Source organism: Falco rusticolus, chromosome 13 (assembly GCF_015220075.1).
Source record: "Falco rusticolus isolate bFalRus1 chromosome 13, bFalRus1.pri, whole genome shotgun sequence".
NCBI classification, from domain to species: Eukaryota; Metazoa; Chordata; class Aves; order Falconiformes; family Falconidae; genus Falco; species Falco rusticolus.
In genome coordinates, this window is record NC_051199.1 from 16,306,886 (window position 1) to 16,323,934 (window position 17,049).

Consider the following 17,049-nt stretch of genomic DNA (forward strand, 5'->3'; position numbering starts at 1 on the left):
AGAACTCTAGTCAGATGCTTCCTGTGGAAGTGAAAGGAAAATATGGACAGCTAGTTTATTAGCTGTTGCTTTTTCAGACAGCCATACATGCTAAGTTCTTGCAAGATGCCCCAATACCTGAGCGTACATTTCATCCATGTGAGGAAGCACGACTGGAACATTTCCTAAAGCACCTTAAGACCTAGAAGCACAAATAGTCAAAGAAAACTCATGCTGCAATTCTAGAAAAACAGCGGTATCATCACAGATGGAATTCACATGGCAACACCTTCACTGACATAAAAACATCCCACAGACATTGCCAGGGACAAGTCCCATCAGGAACAAAGAGTTCTGACTGACTCAAGGGGCCCTTGGTCAGACTTGGAGATCCCATATTTCAACATTTTTCAGCTGAAGTGATGAAATCTCTTGCATCTTTCTTAATACAATCGTTCAGAGTTATTAAGTTACATTCAAGACAAAATTAAATTCTCAAAACTCTAGCTTTGGATATACATCATAATTCAGTTTAGGTTCAAATATACCCAGTCAAAAATGAAATTAAAAAAAATCATTGACTGTGAAATAGAGAATATACCAGTACATTTGTAATAACTAAGAACTTGACTTGATATCCTCTAACTTAACTATACTTCCTTTTGAAAATTTTTTTTTTAAACATATTTCCAAGTTTTTCATCTTTCTCACGGTCTGATAACCACTCAGAAGGAATAATTCTTGACATTTGAAAAAGCACTATTTGTACCTTTTTCATGAAGCAACAGAAAACCCCCTGGCCATTAATATTTAAACCTTGGCTCATAAACTTCTCATTTAATGAAAACCAGAAATATCTTACTGTACCTACATGACAGTAAAAAACATGCTTGGAAAATAAAATATCTGTTTAAGGAGTAATTATATTCACATTTGCTAATCTCCTCCCTAATCTCAAAAAGCCACAGAAATTACAGATTAGTCTTTGCTCCTTACAATAAATTGCTTTATGCAGAATTTGAAGGTAGTATATGTAATACAGAAAAATATCCTGAACTTGTGCAAAGGAGTTTGGAATAACATACTTTGCGGTATCACATGATTTTTAGAGACAGTTTGAATAATTCTGTTTACTTCCTAAACATTGTTGTAACAGTCAGCATATCTTTCTTATGCTGCTCATCATAACTACAGCCAACTATCTAGTAAAATACTCCTTACAAGGAGCAATTTTGAAGTGGCCATCTAACAGCACTTAAGTCCATTTTTACTTTTAAATGATGCTGACTTACTAGTGAGATAGGCACAACTTGCCATAACTCTCTCTTTCCTCTAACCTTAACACAAAATCCTCTAAAACCCATCAAATTCCTTGTTGCTTGTTGTCAACACCATTTTTACTTAGTTTAATCATGAAATCAAGTTAATGTAGAGTTATAATCCTTCACTGATCCCAACATGCCCATGTCTGCAATTTAAGCTTTGTGAAGCAAATATGCAGCACCTTCAACTCCACGGTTTTACCAAATGTATTTTTTCAATAGATTTTGTAAAATTTTTCTTCATCTAAAAGAAAAAGAAAAAAGAAAGAAAAAAGAGATACATTGCTGAATTCATGTGTTAGTAAACTGACTGCTCTATAATTCTTAAGCCCATTGTCCCAGTAAGCATGTTTACTTTAAAAGCACCTGAAACTAACACTTCATAACCAGTCTTCATTCGTATTTTGAATATCAGTTCATTATCTAAACTTCCAGAGAGGTGAGTTTTCAACATAATGATTTTTCATACGACATCTTTGTCTAAACATATTACATAAATGGTAAGGTAATAATTAATTTATATAGAGACAACACATAGAGATACAAGATAGTACAGTTACCACTAACTTGGTGCTGACACAGCACTTCTGAATCAGGCATTACATTAATGACCATTAACAGTATACTTCTGCACAGTTCAACAAATGAGAAAGCCAAATTGACTTCTGAATTAGGCACAATAGCACTGTGTTCAAACCCCACATTTTATTATTCCTTCAGTTACATTTTTATTCAATAAATACCTAGTTTTCATGGAATACATCATGCTAGAGTCTTAGATGAGCAGCACAGAGAAGTTGGAACTAAAACTACAGGAACATCACGCTAAGAGATGAACGCTGGGCCACTGGATGCAACATTTTGCAACATTTACATTACACAAGTTTCAAACAGTGATCTCTAGGTAAAATGCAAAAGTTCTTTTTTTGTTGTGTTTTGGGGTTCTTTTGTTTGGATTTTTTTTTTTTTTTTTACAAAAAGTGATTTAACACAAGTACAGACTTATTTCACTTGCTATACAATCTAAGGACTCAGCCTTCAGAATTGCACAAACTTACATTTCTGAAGTTATCTTCAGAGAACGATGGTAACACAAGCAATTTTTTTCATTTTTCCATTCACAACCACTCATTTTCAGGAAGTAACTTTAAACAGAAAATCCCAAAACATTCAGCTATATCACCTTGAAATATTTAACCTCTCAACACCATTTTATGAATTGCTCTATGTTAACTTTTTGTCCACTTGACTAAACATTTTATGTCTGAACATTTGGGGAACTCTTACCAAATTTTATACTGTTTCCTCTGAGAGCAAACAAAAACAGTATCTGCTGGAAAATGTTCAGATTCCTCTGTCTTAATTGCCACACATCAAAATCAATAGCCTTTTCAAAAGGGAAAAATAAACCTAGGTCAATTTTTCAGTGTACATAATCAGACAACTGCAAAACAAACTGCTTCAGGCCTAAAGTCTTCTTCCACAGAAGTATTCAGCCGTGTATCCAGATCATTTGTGGCAAAGTGTGGATAGAAAAATACAGTGGTGATTAATCACCAGGCACCTATGATACAGAGCCTATATCATGCTTACATTTGTCAGAAGTGACATTTCTATGGCAGAAGTGAAAGGCAGTAAAAGAAATACTACGTACTATTTTTACTATACTGAATGACAGAAATCAAGTGGGTGTGGAAGGACCTTGTGCATATCATTCTTATAAAAATGATTTTGGTCTTACAGTAGGTATTAGAAAAATGTAATTAATTACAATTTTCCTTTTTTAGTTAAGGAGGTTGGACAAGTTGGAATTTTACAGAGTATCTTTCTACATTTCACACGTACTTGATCAGGTTACTTTGTACCTATGGTAAAGGGAGAAGTTAATAAGAAAATCAGAGTCTGTGCAATCCCAGAAATGAAATGTAATCGGCTATGATTCAAAAGTAAAAACACATTAGGAAAGAATGGGGAAAAGGAGCAGCTGCTGACATTATTTCCTGAGCCAAACCTTTTAAGGTGCCAGTGAACAGCAGTCTGTACTTCCAAGTGAAAGCACTACAAGAATTGCTCGGATGATGTCTCTCAGGAGTTTAGGAGTTGAACAAAACCCACAGCTTACTCTCAAGATCTCAATACCATGCTTTTAAATCTGCACCAGAGTGGTCAGAGAATGCTTCAACACAGAGCATAACAAATAGAAATGGCATTTCTTAGAAGGGTGTTTTAATGTACATACAAATACTAAAACTTTATGTCAAATGCCCAGGATCATTTGCAGGCAAGAAAATGACAACAGATAAAATCATTTTATGAATCTGATCCAGCTCTACCATACAAGACAGATGCCAAAAATAAAAGCCTTTTTTCCTTTCAGGAAAAAAAAAAAAAAAAAGACCTTAAATGTACAACTTCAGCAAGCTCCCAAGCTATCTCATGGACACACAAGTCAGACTCTTCTGTCATGTGCATGAAGCTTCAAAAATTAAATGAGCAGGTGGATTTTAACTGAACTTCTCAATCCCATGAGACATTATTTTCTTTCTCCTCCAACATTTCAGGATGCTCCCCAAAAGGCAGGAAAGAGAATGGGACACAAAAGCCATTTTTATTCAGTCTTTTTTGTGCAAGGTATCCTGGAAAAGGCTGTATTCCTGTGTAAAGTTGCTGTTGAAACAGAAAGGGGATTATTTTAAAATGTGTGCAAATATATGACACACGCTTTTGAGAATTAATACAGAAGAAAAATTTGGAAATTAGCCGCATGCAAATATTTTTGTTAACAATACACAGTGCCTGTAAGGGAAAAAAAAAGAATCAGAACGCTTTTATAGACAAGCATTCCCTTCATTTTGATTCCAGCTAGTTATGCCTTCTTTCTCGTAACACAGATAAAAATAATTAACTGAGAGTAATCAAATAGCTTACGGTGTTTCACAATATCTGAATAGCCAGCCAGTAATTGTATTTCTACTGAGTTTTGTATTTGCTTGTAGTGTAAAAGCTGAAAGTACAGTTCTGCAGACCAGAAGCAAGAAGCAGCAGCAGCAGCCAGGCAACAACAAAATAAGAAGGAATTTTCACAAAGTCTATATGATAATATGTGCATTTACAAGAGATGGATAATAATTTTACACTGAACAATGACAAAATTGTAGCACTTTTTATGATCTAAATGTGATTACCTGCTTGAACAATCTACTTTTCTTGATGGAGGGCTTCTATGAAGGCTTCAAGTTTTTCCTGGATTTCTCGAACTTTTTCTGGAGGAATTAAGAAGATCATTGTTCAAATACCTATTACTTAATTGAGGATATGCTCAGAAAGGAAAAAAAACAACCAACCACCAAACCCAAAACCAATCACCTCAAAACCTGCAAACATAAAACCTGATGATGTTGTATTACCCTATGCATTTATTTTCTTTATTTCTAAGATTCAGAACATTTTTCTACGTCAGAAGAAATGAAGCCCTGTCCTATTTGAAGAATTTCTACAAACATATTTTAGGATCATCATGCTAATTAATAATTCAAATATTTACCAAAGCAATCAAATTATAGAAACACTGTGTTTTAAAACCCTGAAATTTACATTCGATCATGCACAGTAGAACTACTGTACAGCCATTACATGTAAAGGAGTTGTTGTCTTTTAAATAATGCCCACTAATCCTTCTCTCTTTTAACCAATTATCCTTATTCTCCACAGTAAGTGTCACAAACACTACTAATCATTCTAAAAAGAGCTGAAAGCTAGTGCCCTTTCAGCAAGGAATGGAACATCAGTATTCAAGACACCTATTCAAAAGGGCATGCACAATGTTAAGAATGTTTAAAATTTGCAAATTATTTCCTTGCATTTCAGTAGTAACCAGATGGATATGGGCAGAATTTTATTTTATATAAATACTACAGCTGGGAGTTTATTTCTCTTACAAAAACACGTCTTGAACACAACTACAAATAGTTACCAAGAACGAAAAGGCAACATTGATTGGGAAAAATTCAGGGGTTTAGGCATTTTTCCACTCTTTCCTCAATTCCATACAACACTTGTCATCATATAACCTATTTGATTTATGAAATTGCTTATGAAGCAAGATTTAGAACATAGCTGGAATCCAAAGCCTGTGAGATTTCCTGCTTCTCTCTCACCACATCCTCATTTGAAGCTCCTTCTGCGTGTGATTATAGCCATGAAAAAACACACACTTCAGAAATATGAAGGAACAGGGGGGGAGCAGTGGGACAGACAAAAATAAGTTAGATATGTATAAACACAGATAATTTTTTTTAAGCTAAAAATACTACTGGATTAAAGCCATGTGTTCCCTTGTATGAGATAGAAGGTTTGAGCTTTTTTGTTGTTGTTTTAAATCTTTTATTAATGTTTTCTTTGCTTTAGTAATACCATGTTATACACTTGTTTGCTGAACTGAAACAACAGCAAAACAGAAAGAAAAATAAAACCATCAGCCTTAAACGGGATACATAAGCAGAAGAGGAAAAAAGAAAACAACCCTCTGAAGAGTGCTCTAAGAATGTAGCTAAGAACAAAAAGTTTCATCCAGTAACCAAATGACAATCCCAGAGAGTTATGAATTCCATTTTAAGTAATTATAATGGCAGTAATAATAATAATAATAAAAAAAATCAACAAAATGTTGTACTCCTGTTCTAAGGGAAGCAGAGATATAGTTAGCATTTTAAATAAAATATGGAAAATAGCTTGTATGAGGATGAAGAAATCTCAAACTTCTATCTTTATCAGGCAGCTCTCGGGTGATGAAGGACAAGCCACTTATACTTTCAACACTTCAGTGTCCCCTTCCCCAGTAGTGCTCATCTGCTCACACAGATGTACAGGGAGGCTGAATCACACTCCTGGTCCTAAAGAAAACACCAACGAACTTTCTTGAATTATTTTGATTTTTTTTTTTTTAAAGTACTTCTATATTACATGAAGATTACAGTCAGTGTGAGGGGAAGAAGCTGTATCCTGGAAGTTAAGAAACAGCAGTAACTGATTTTTACCAGGGAAAGAAAGTATTAAAACCAAAATATGCTTGATGCAGCTCAGCAGAATCTTTGAAAGCTGCCAATGAAAAAAAGTGGTCCCATGATCACTTCTCCTTACTAAGCACATTCAAAGTGTTTTCATTACTATCTTTTTAACTAAAAAAAAAAATAAATATATATGTATTGTTTGCATGTCAGTGTATAAACCTTGTGCAATGAAAACATTAATTCTATGGCATTTATTTAGGCAACTACTTAGCTCAGCTTCCAATACTGATGTCTCCATGTACATTTACAAAATTAGCCTTTGAAATAATGTCCTATTATCTTGGACAGAGTTGATATATTTTTGGAAATTATTAATCCTGGACCTCCCTCTCCAAAGTGAACAACAGTTGCCAGTGAAAACTGGAGATTAAATCTCACAACCCAGAAGGTCTCTTCATGTCATGCTTTCAATAGCTTTATTTTTTGTGATTTTTTTTAAAATTGCTATATGCTTTCCCCAAGTATGTTCTTTATATTGATCAAGCCATTAGACTTAGTGAAAGCAGGCAGATTTAGCAGTATTAAATGCAAATATTTTCCCTTCTCAACCTCTTGCTAATGAAATATTCCAGTCCTGAAAATTAATAGCATCAGCAAAAATCTGTAATTATTTCACCCTTAAAAAAAAAAGGCTTGTGCCAACAAAATCTATTTTAATTTTCTGATTAGGTCATATTAAAATAACAGGATAGCAAATATGTATTCCACCAGAATATACTGAATCAGCTGTGTTTGCTCAGAGAACAGACATACTAAAATTGACTCCATATTATGAGCACTTTATTAGTTTTTATACTTGGACTGAATTGAAATGACTGCTTAACTGTAATAATTATGAGGTCTTGAGGTAATTTAATACTTTGAAAAAATACGCTGGCTATTCTTAAAAAAGAACAGTTACAATGACTGCCAAATAGCTGCAATTATTCATGCTATAGCCTGTATTCTTAGCAGTTGTAAAGCCTTTTGCTGCAGCAGACCCCAGTCATCCTATAACATTTTCCCACAAGTCCATTCTGTAGCACAGAGAAGCAGTCTGCAAAATTGGTTTACTTTTCAAATAGGCTAATGGCAGAGTTAGGCATTTACACAACACTAACCTTAACAAACTAGTAAATATAAATGCTCAGGCAGAACTCCTTTAATGAGTGCAAGTGCAGGGTCTGCAACTCTGGGATAACTGCCTGTAGTTTCATCAGCACCATCTGACACTGCATTTGGAACAACAATTAATGGTTACAATTCAAGAGTCAGATGTTACCCATCTTGATTTAGGGAAGTTTTCTCCCCAGTGCAATGCATAAGCTGTGTACCCACATTTGCAGGGTTTTCATGGACACCTAGATCAAAATATTAGTGACGTACACTTGTAAATTATAGTATGTTTTGTTTTAAGGAATGTTTACCAATGTGCCAAGCCCAGAACATCATTTGTATTTCAGGGAAGAATACTTACTATGTAAGTGAATTAAGGAATAGACGAAGGTGATCAGTTGCTCCTTCTAGGTTTTGTGATACTGCGTTTCTCCATGTACAAGTAAACCACAGATTAAAAGCGTTCAGCAGCCTAGCAAATTATTTTTTTAACAGGTCGAACTACCCAGCACTGTTATACAATGCTCAGATATCACAGAAGGCTGTTAAAGTACTACACTCTTATTATATGGTACTACAGAAGTTTAAATATATACTATCACTTACACTGCATTCTAGAAAGGTAATGTGCTCTTTGGTACTTTTAATGCAGACCTGAAGTTACAAGCACATAATTCTTCCAGCACCTGTTAAACAGTGATCAAAACCCAAATGAAATCAATGAAGAATAACTGTAACTAAACCCTTGCTTCCATCTTTAGAACAGTAACATTCACAGGCCTAGGGGCAATGAATGGCTATTCTACTTCCCATTTACCCTGTGTTTACCTAAAAGATAAGCTGCTTCATACATCAACTCATTATGCCTCTTGATCTGAGTCATGAATATTCCCATAATCCTCCCTCCATATCCCATGAAATTTCACGAGGAAATTCTTTATTCAGACATCTTGAGTTCCTCATTCACGCTCAGTCTCTCCTTATTTCCATATGAAATGATATAGCTACCCGCTCATTTTCTTGTCATTAATCCTGTGATCCTAAATCTAAAAGGCTCAAAACCAGACTAATTGATCTGTAATGAGGATTTGGGTACGCTGTGAACACAGAAAGATGCAGCCATATATAAAGTTCAATTTTCCTAATATTATAAGCTGGCCAGAAGGGAAACCCCTGAAATATTCAGTCTTACATGGATGGCTTGCTTACTGATTGCTGCCTCAGCTGAGCTTATCTCAAATAAACTCAAAATAATATTAAACACAAATTAGAAAAGCAAACTATGTTACTAATGTATTTCAACCACCTTCTAAGTGGCAAGAAAAAGTTTTCTAGGTATTTTCCAACTGCATTAATTGGTCTAATGAAAGATGTGTCCTCTGCCCACAAAACCTGTCTTGCTTATGCTTCTGAAGAGAAATGAATTTTGTGGCATTCAAATCATACATGCTTACCTGTAAAAAACTAATGGTTTTAGCACAGAATTTTAAAGATGTTCATGTCTGCCTGTGTCAGAACAGGGAGAAAACTCCATTTCAGGCAAAACAAAAGGTTTTCCCTTCCCCTGTTTACAAGTTTGCTCATAAGATATCAAACTCCAGTTGCAGTATCAAGAAAACTTGTAAAATCTTTCTGGACACAGATCCATCTTTATTTTGTACTTTGATGGAAAATACAGCATGAAAAAAACCACGATAAAAACATATTAATACCTCATTATAAATTCTCCTGTTCTACATTAAAGTAATTTCTGTCTCCAATTAATGTTTACATGGCTTTGATATTTGAAAGTTCATGGTTGTCCCTCCTTCTGCTCTGGATTGCGTTTAGACTTTAGTCCTTTTAAAAAAAAATAAAAAAATCTTCCCTCCTTTCTTAATCCCTTCCTTGCCTATAAACATTCTCACTGCTTGCTGTGCTACTTCTATGTTATGGTTAATTAACCACAGAGGCAGAAATGTTGAATTTACTGCTATGAATGCATCATCTTTCCTCCAGTAAAAAGGAAAGCCCAGTCTGTAGTCAGATTTCATCGGAATGCACAGAAGCACACCATTAAAAACTGGAAATGTTGATCCACAGTTTCCTATTGAACATCAAATTTTAGCTTAGGGTTACCTAAGACACAAACCTCATATTTGTACACAACCCCCTATGAACAGACTGGTGGAGAAAGGGTGGGGGAGTGGGGTGGGGTGGGAAATCATCTCTTTGGAGTTCAGCCTTTTGTACCACATTCCTGGATTTTCCAAGGGCCATGCAAAGGCTTTACTTCTTGTTGAAATAGTATGAGGTGTACTGCTCATAGCCACTCCAAATACTGCCCCAGAAAGCAGACTTTCCACCCACAGTTGGGGTGGACTTGCATCAGCATGCTTTTTCATCTCACAACCACAGCTTAACAGCTACTATAACTTACTGATTGTTGCAAGGTCATGTCCTGCTGAATTGTAGAAAATCCTTTGACACTACCCATCACATTTTTTGCCAGTTTCCTCTTGTTCACATACCATATTTTCCTCTAGGATGAGGCCAAAAGGCAAGCTAAAGTTGGTTTTTTGGTGGGTTTTTTTTTGGTTGGCTTTTTTTTGGTGGGGGGGTGGGGGCTGGGGAAGGCAAAACCACCCAGGCTGCCCTTAAAGAGACAGAACATCATTTATCAGCTGCAAAGACAGATTTATAAGTAGAGGGCCCCCTCTGTTCCTTTAAGGCTGCAAAACAGATGGGAAGTGAATGGACAGTCAAAGGGTCAAGAAAACACATGGGAGGTGCTGCTTGTCTGCTCTGTGTATGTTCCCAGCATAAGAAAGAGGTCAAGATTGTAACTGCATGGCTGGGTGCTGGAAAGGCCTTTTCTTTAAGCTGTTACAAAGACAAACGCTGTTCCTCATCCTGCTGTCAAACTGCTATAAATATTGGTTTGTCAAGAGATTTTCAGCAGTTAAAAGTTTTTTTAAAAGGCTGAGCCAGAGGATGAATCATGTGAATGATTCTTAAACAATTAGCTCATTAGTGTAATAAAAGCACTGCAGAACCCTGAACAGTTTAAATGGAATTTATAATAGTTCATGTAGTAAATCCATGAATCATTAAAAATATTCAGCCTTTAAAATGCAATCTCGCAGACAATAGCTAGCATACTCTTCAGTTACTAGCAGTTAGACTGAATGAAGATGCTAACTGATGCATGTTGTAGCAGCTTTCCTTTATTGTCACAAAATGTTTCTTAGATGTATTGCAATCTGTAATGAGATTTGAATTTGCAGCCAGTTTGAGTTCTTTCTATAAATTCTGACTTCAAAGTATGCTCACTGGAACAGGATAATTTTGGTACAAAAATGTAAACACATTTACAAATCAGGCTTCCCCTCTCAGACGTATGAACATAGACATTCACCATTATATTCACCAGAGCCACTGACCACTTTTCTACTTGCCTTAAATCCCTTTGGCATCTTGAGAGAAAAGGTATTTTAATCTGAGCAACAGTTAGAATGGCTGTACTCCAGGTATCAGTTCCAGAACAACAGTGAGGAGGACAGGGACATGCGCTAACTACCCAAGTGCACCAGGTGAGATGCCTTCATTACTAAATAGACAAAGATAGTATTTCAGTGTCCTCTCAGAAATATTTATTTTAAACTCTAGAATGAGACAAGGTGCTAAACATATTATTTTAGTATCTCTATTAAAATCTCCAAGGGTCAGTCAACATATCAATTTCATGGATACGAGTTCATTAACAACTGCCTGCTGGTGACCTGGCTGAAAATCACCTTTTGCATGGCAGTAATAGGAGAAAACACAAAGAAGCCCGTTTCCTACAAAGACAAATATATAGTATACACTTTTTTTCTCTGTTGCGGGTGAATCCACCTCTAAAACATGAAACTATTTTTCACCAGACTGCATATTTAGCCTGCTGCAGAAACATAAAATCTTAGTCTTAAGTAATTTTAGAGAGGGCCAGGGGGATGGGGAAGTCACAGTTGCCATCACTGAAGTAATTTTTGTTGCAAGTATTAATATCATATTAATTATTAATCCCTACATATCATACTAGGCAAAGGTATCAGCTGCCTGTATGAAACAGTATCACCTTTGTTTCAGACTAAAGATAACCAGGTAGCAGTACAAGAGAGCTTGTCTGAAAACACTTCAGCTATTTTTACAAGGTATTGAGCATTGGAACGTTATTTTTGCATTACTAGTAACGATTTTTAGCATCAGAAACAGGAATTGTGCGTTGTGCTGCTGAAACTGTAGTTTACTAATCACTCAATGTCTTTATCTACAGCTGTCTCAGATTCTGCAGCTTAATGAAATGGCTTCGGCACCACATTTCCCTCCTCAGAACAGAAGCTGGCAACTCATTTCCCCCCTCCCGGAACAGAAGCTGCCTGTGTTTCTTGGAGCAGTCCCCAGGGCTCCTCAGGCTGGCAAGCACAAAGTCTTTCTGTTTCTGACAGAGCATATCAGAACAGAGGTATGGGGCTGAAGCACAACTGACAACTATACAGACCACTGACTTTATACAGGATGTTTCTATGGGCTATTACACATCAGTCCCGCTTGTCTACAGAAAAGAAATTAAGCATTACCAAATCCTGATGCGAGGTCACACACACGTATATACTACTTTACTGTCATTAAGGTTAGCTTAACGTACAAATTCTTATTAATCTATATGAAGCTGCAAGTTTATGAGAGACACTATATGCAACAGCAAGGTATGACTTGGGCACCTTTCAGTCCTCTGTCTATACCTTAGATTTTTAATTAAAACTGTTCTAATAACTCAATCATTCAACAGAATTTAGGTGTGCTGCTTACTAGACTTCTAGAAGGAGCTCGGTAGCAGAATGACAAGGCAAGCTCCTAAACCAGACTCACATCTTGTATCAGACACAGAAAGATTTAATTTCAAAATCAAAACTGTTAAGCTAAAATGAAAAGCTCATTATTTTGGGTGGAAATAGTGAAAAATATAGAGGCAAACCAGAAATATTACCCAATGTTTCATCCAGTGATGTCAAAAAAATGAACATTAACTTTTTCTTATGCAGAAAGTACCTGTACACCTATAAAGGTAAATTACTTATGTAAAGGCTACTGTAACCATAAGTCTATAAAACTGTAAAGAGATTTTAACATAAGAAATAACTGATATATGTTGGTTCTCCACCCAATATAAAGCACACTCAGTAGTTAGCATATTATTTTATTATCTAGCTATCACAACTATGTATGTGAAAGTCTCTCTTAAAAGAGATTGGAAAAAGAGATGGTGATGAGATAAATTTAAAAATTATAATAAGCTTCATTTTTTATAAACAGAAACTTAAGTCATCATGCCCTGAAGAAAAACAGGTTGTTCTATTTTTTTCTTAGTTTGTTATCATTCCTAGCTGAAAATATTTCCTTCCCTCATTTTTTTTTAATGTAGACTTCCAAATTGGAAGCAAAGTGGAATCCACTACAACATTAACAATGTGCAACATACACGACACTGACTTCTCCAGCTCCTGGAAATGTGAATATTACTTTTACTCCACAGTTCCATACTAGTTCAAAACAAATACATTGGTCAGTTTAAAAGTTTGCATTTATATAAACAGTAATCTCTCTGTGTTAAGTACTTATTTAAGTTTTGATTAACAGGTACTCTCATAAGCAACCAGTACTAAAATGAAAATAATATCCAATTTGATGTTTTGATCCTTGCATCATTTAAGGAAATTTTAGGAAATAAATAAATTTGGCAGACAACACCAGAATGACCCTCAAGTACAAGAGACATAGGTCTAAGGTAAGATTAACAGGCATTAAATATGTCATTACTTATATAGCAGTTTATCATTACTTTTTAATGTCAACCTTAATCGACAGGCTTCTCTTAGCCAGTGACAAATGTGCCGAACTTTGCAAGGATCCGTTTTAGAACCTGGACATCAGTGCCTAACTCTTCATCAATAACCTTAAGAAATCACAGCAGACAGACTTTGGTCATCTGGGATTCTTAAGTTAAGTAAACCATCACTCCATCACAGGAGGTTTACAAGTGATGTATGTTTTCCCTTGAGGATTACTTCCCTCTCTGAGAAGATGCAGCTTTTTAAAGCACTTTCTGCCATGACACAAAGCAGGAACTACCTTATCTGCACTTTGACACAGACAGTCCTAATGAATTAAAACCAGAAGAATGTGTAGTTTTGTGCAGCTGCCCCAAAACTCAGAGCGGACAGGGGTGGGGGAAGAACTTAAGCATTCAACCGGTATCTTTCATGTCAAAGCACACTTGCTTGGGTTAATTTCATAAATCATCTACATGGAGTGAAAAACATTGTAATAATGCAAAACCAATTAATTCGCATGCTAACAGAGTACCAGAAAGTTAGCATATCTACTACAAACAACGGGATGTATTGTTGCTGACTTGCCCATGTTCACAGGTAGGGGAAATCGAAGACATGACCACAAAGACTGATTCCAAGCATGTTGCCTCCTGACTTCCTGCACCATAGAGCACCAGAACCCTCTACAGAGCTCAAAGGGAGCACAGGAGTCATGCTGCCACCAGCACACTGGTGACATCAGCACAGGCCTGAACTTGTTAAGACACAGATGGCACACACTTTGTCATTTATGCCCAAATCTCAAGCAGTCAGTCAGCCTCTGATAAGATGCAGGCCATATTAACACCCTGGGGGAAGCTGTTGGTAGGGGATTGTGAAGGTAACAGCTACCCTGCACACGCTGGCCAGAAGGGCTGGAGATCTGTTTGTTGATTGCCAGAGGGAAACGGCAACTCTGCTTTTGTCTGGTTAGAAGGCCACAGCATCTCCTGGTGTAACTTTCTGCCAGCTCAGGAGCAGACTATAAACAAGGCTCCTCACTGCTACAACCAGCTGAAAGGAGCAAAGCAAGGCTGCTGCCACTTCTTTATGTTGTCTCACTTACATAGCTTCTAAAAAGTCAGTATTTAGGCATCATGGAAGAAATAAGAGCATAAAATAACTGTAATTTTTCAGATTCTTATAAAATCACTCCTCCATTTGGATTTCCTAGCATGCTTTCCTCTTTCCCATGTCTGTCTGTGAGCAGCAGGGGTCACATGTGGGCTCTACTTCTGCATACCTTCAAATTTCTACATAATTTTCTTATCTTGTAAACACCGAAAACCATGTTGGTTCTGAACAAGCACTTTAAGGATCAGTTTAAGGACTACTAACAACTGCCTTTTGAGTTCTTTCATGTCTGCATCTAGTTTCTACATGAAAATTACCCAAGATCTGCTTATTTGAGAGAAGATCTTTCCTCCTACAGCTGAGCTTTGCCCCTATGAAATGCTGTGACCTTCTAAAGAACTTGAACCTCATGACAGAAGAGAAAATGGAAACAAAGGCTTTAGAAAGCCAAGTCAAAGTATGATTTTAAGGAGCACATATAATCAACAATGTCATGCAGTACAGTGATCAAATCGAAATATTGTTGACAATTACCTCAAGGGACTGCAATTAGGTTACAGTAATGACCAAATATAGGATTAGTTTCACACAACATTTTAATTCTGCAGTCAACAGCAATGAAAAAAAAGTAACCAGAGGAATTCATTATCTGCAAAGTAGTGCTCACAGACTTTATCCCTAACTTTACATAAATGCCTAGCAAAAAAGGAGACTTGCTTGGATTTAAATCAGTTTGTTATACATAACAGACAGGACAGAGCCCACTCAGCTTAGCCAAATACACCACAGGAATTCCATTCTGAGTCAGCAACTTGCATATGGAAGTACCAATCTTAGCTAACATTAGCTGTAATTGCATTAATATGGCAAGTTTATTACATGCATATATGATATTAAAACATTCATGCTTGAAGTTTGCAAAAGGTTTACATTCAACACTAATGGACTCAACACAAAAGTTAAGAATTTAATACAGTGACTTCAAATCAATGACTTCAGATATAAAACTTGAAAGAATTTTACCGTAACACTGGTTTATTTAGTTTTTAAGTGTTTTAGTCTTTACAAGAAAATAATTAAGTTTTGCAAACTGTTATGTTTCATACCTTGCAAATGTATGATAAATTTTAAACAAATGGCCCTAAGCTATCTTTTCTTCCTGTGGGGACTCACTCCCTGAAAGTTTCAAAAAGCTTTTGTGCACAATGAAGCCTCAGCTAGCCCATGACACCTGTACAGGTGTCAGCATTACTGATAAACGAACTTGGAGGCTGACCCCTTCACATTCATACCTAGTAATTTCAGGATCAAGTTTCCATAGGCATTCTGCAAATCCCTTCCCACCTCCTTCCAACAACTCTCCCTGTGTAAATGCACATGGTTTTACTTATAATTTGGTGAAGTTCTGTGTTTTTTCCTTTTTTAACTTGTGAGGAAACAGGATACTGGATGAATAGTAACTGACCTAGGAAAGATGCTTTGTATGTACTATCCTTGTATGTGTTTATCCTGTGCACATAAAAGATGCCTTTGCAACATTCATAGTTCAGCTGTTTAAAAGGAATCGAGAAGAAATAAGTGAAGATAAAGCATGTTTATTTCTTTAGGGTCTGTGAAATTGCATCTCTAGTGAAGTCAATGGCAAAGCTCCTGCTGACTGCCTGAAGCTGGGATTCACCTGAAGAATTCAGTGTACATGTGCACCACCTAGCCTGTTTTAAATGCTACTGCAACACGAATATATGCAGTTTAGGTTTAGGATAAGACACTGGAAGATCCTATTTCCTTTCCAAAAAGATGAAAGCAGTCTGTTTATAACAGGTTTTTAGTAAAAAAAGCTTACTAAATTAATACCTTCCATGCAGCTGCTAATGTGAAATGTGTAACTGAGAAAAAAATGACCATCCCTTGCAATCTTAATAAATTATATGTCATAAAAACAAAAAACAGAGTAGAAAAGAAAAGGGACAAGGCTAGGCAAGTACATCTTCCTCCAAGAGGAAAAACCCTAACCTCCAAGAAATCAATGCCCACTGCCTAAGTCATGCACAAAAAAGCAACAAAAAAGCAACAAAAAAGCAACAAAAAAGCAACAAAAAAGCAACAAAAAAGCAACAAAAAAGCAACAAAAAAGCAACAAAAAAGCAACAAAAAAGCAACAAAAAAGCAACAAAAAAGCAACAAAAAAGCAACAAAAAAGCAACAAAAAAGCAACAAAAAAGCAACAAAAAAGCAACAAAAAAGCAACAAAAAAGCAACAAAAAAGCAACAAAAAAGCAACAAAAAAGCAACAAAAAAGCAACAAAAAAGCAACAAAAAAGCAACAAAAAAGCAACAAAAAAGCAACAAAAAAGCAACAAAAAAGCAACAAAAAAGCAACAAAAAAGCAACAAAAAAGCAACAAAAGGATGCTCGGCACCAACTCTGCTGCATGCACAACCTCCCCACTCCTTCTACAAAGGCCATTCATTGCCATCTTGTGTTGTAAAGTTGTACAGCAAATCAATTACTGTACAAAGTTCACACTATCGAGGAAGTTTGTTTTGGACCTTTATATAAAAAAAGGGCAAGTCCAGCAGAGTCGAATTCTGGAAACGATTAGGTAGTTCTAGAAAG

At 36.1% G+C, this 17,049-nt stretch overlaps 1 protein-coding gene across 4 annotated transcripts in view; it reads right to left on the minus strand.

Annotated features, from left to right (window-relative positions):
* Positions 1-1,987: 1,987 nt before the first annotated feature.
* Positions 1,988-17,049, minus strand: part of OPA1 (OPA1 mitochondrial dynamin like GTPase) — a 53,426-nt gene continuing 38,364 nt past the window's right edge. For all 4 annotated transcript variants that reach the window (XM_037406264.1, XM_037406265.1, XM_037406263.1 and 1 more), the window contains 2 exons: positions 4,487-4,564; positions 1,988-3,968 (listed from right to left, as the gene is read on the minus strand). In XM_037406264.1, coding sequence (XP_037262161.1) covers positions 4,500-4,564 — 65 coding nt within the window. In that variant the 3' untranslated portion in view covers positions 1,988-3,968; positions 4,487-4,499. The remainder of the gene's footprint in view (positions 3,969-4,486; positions 4,565-17,049) is intronic.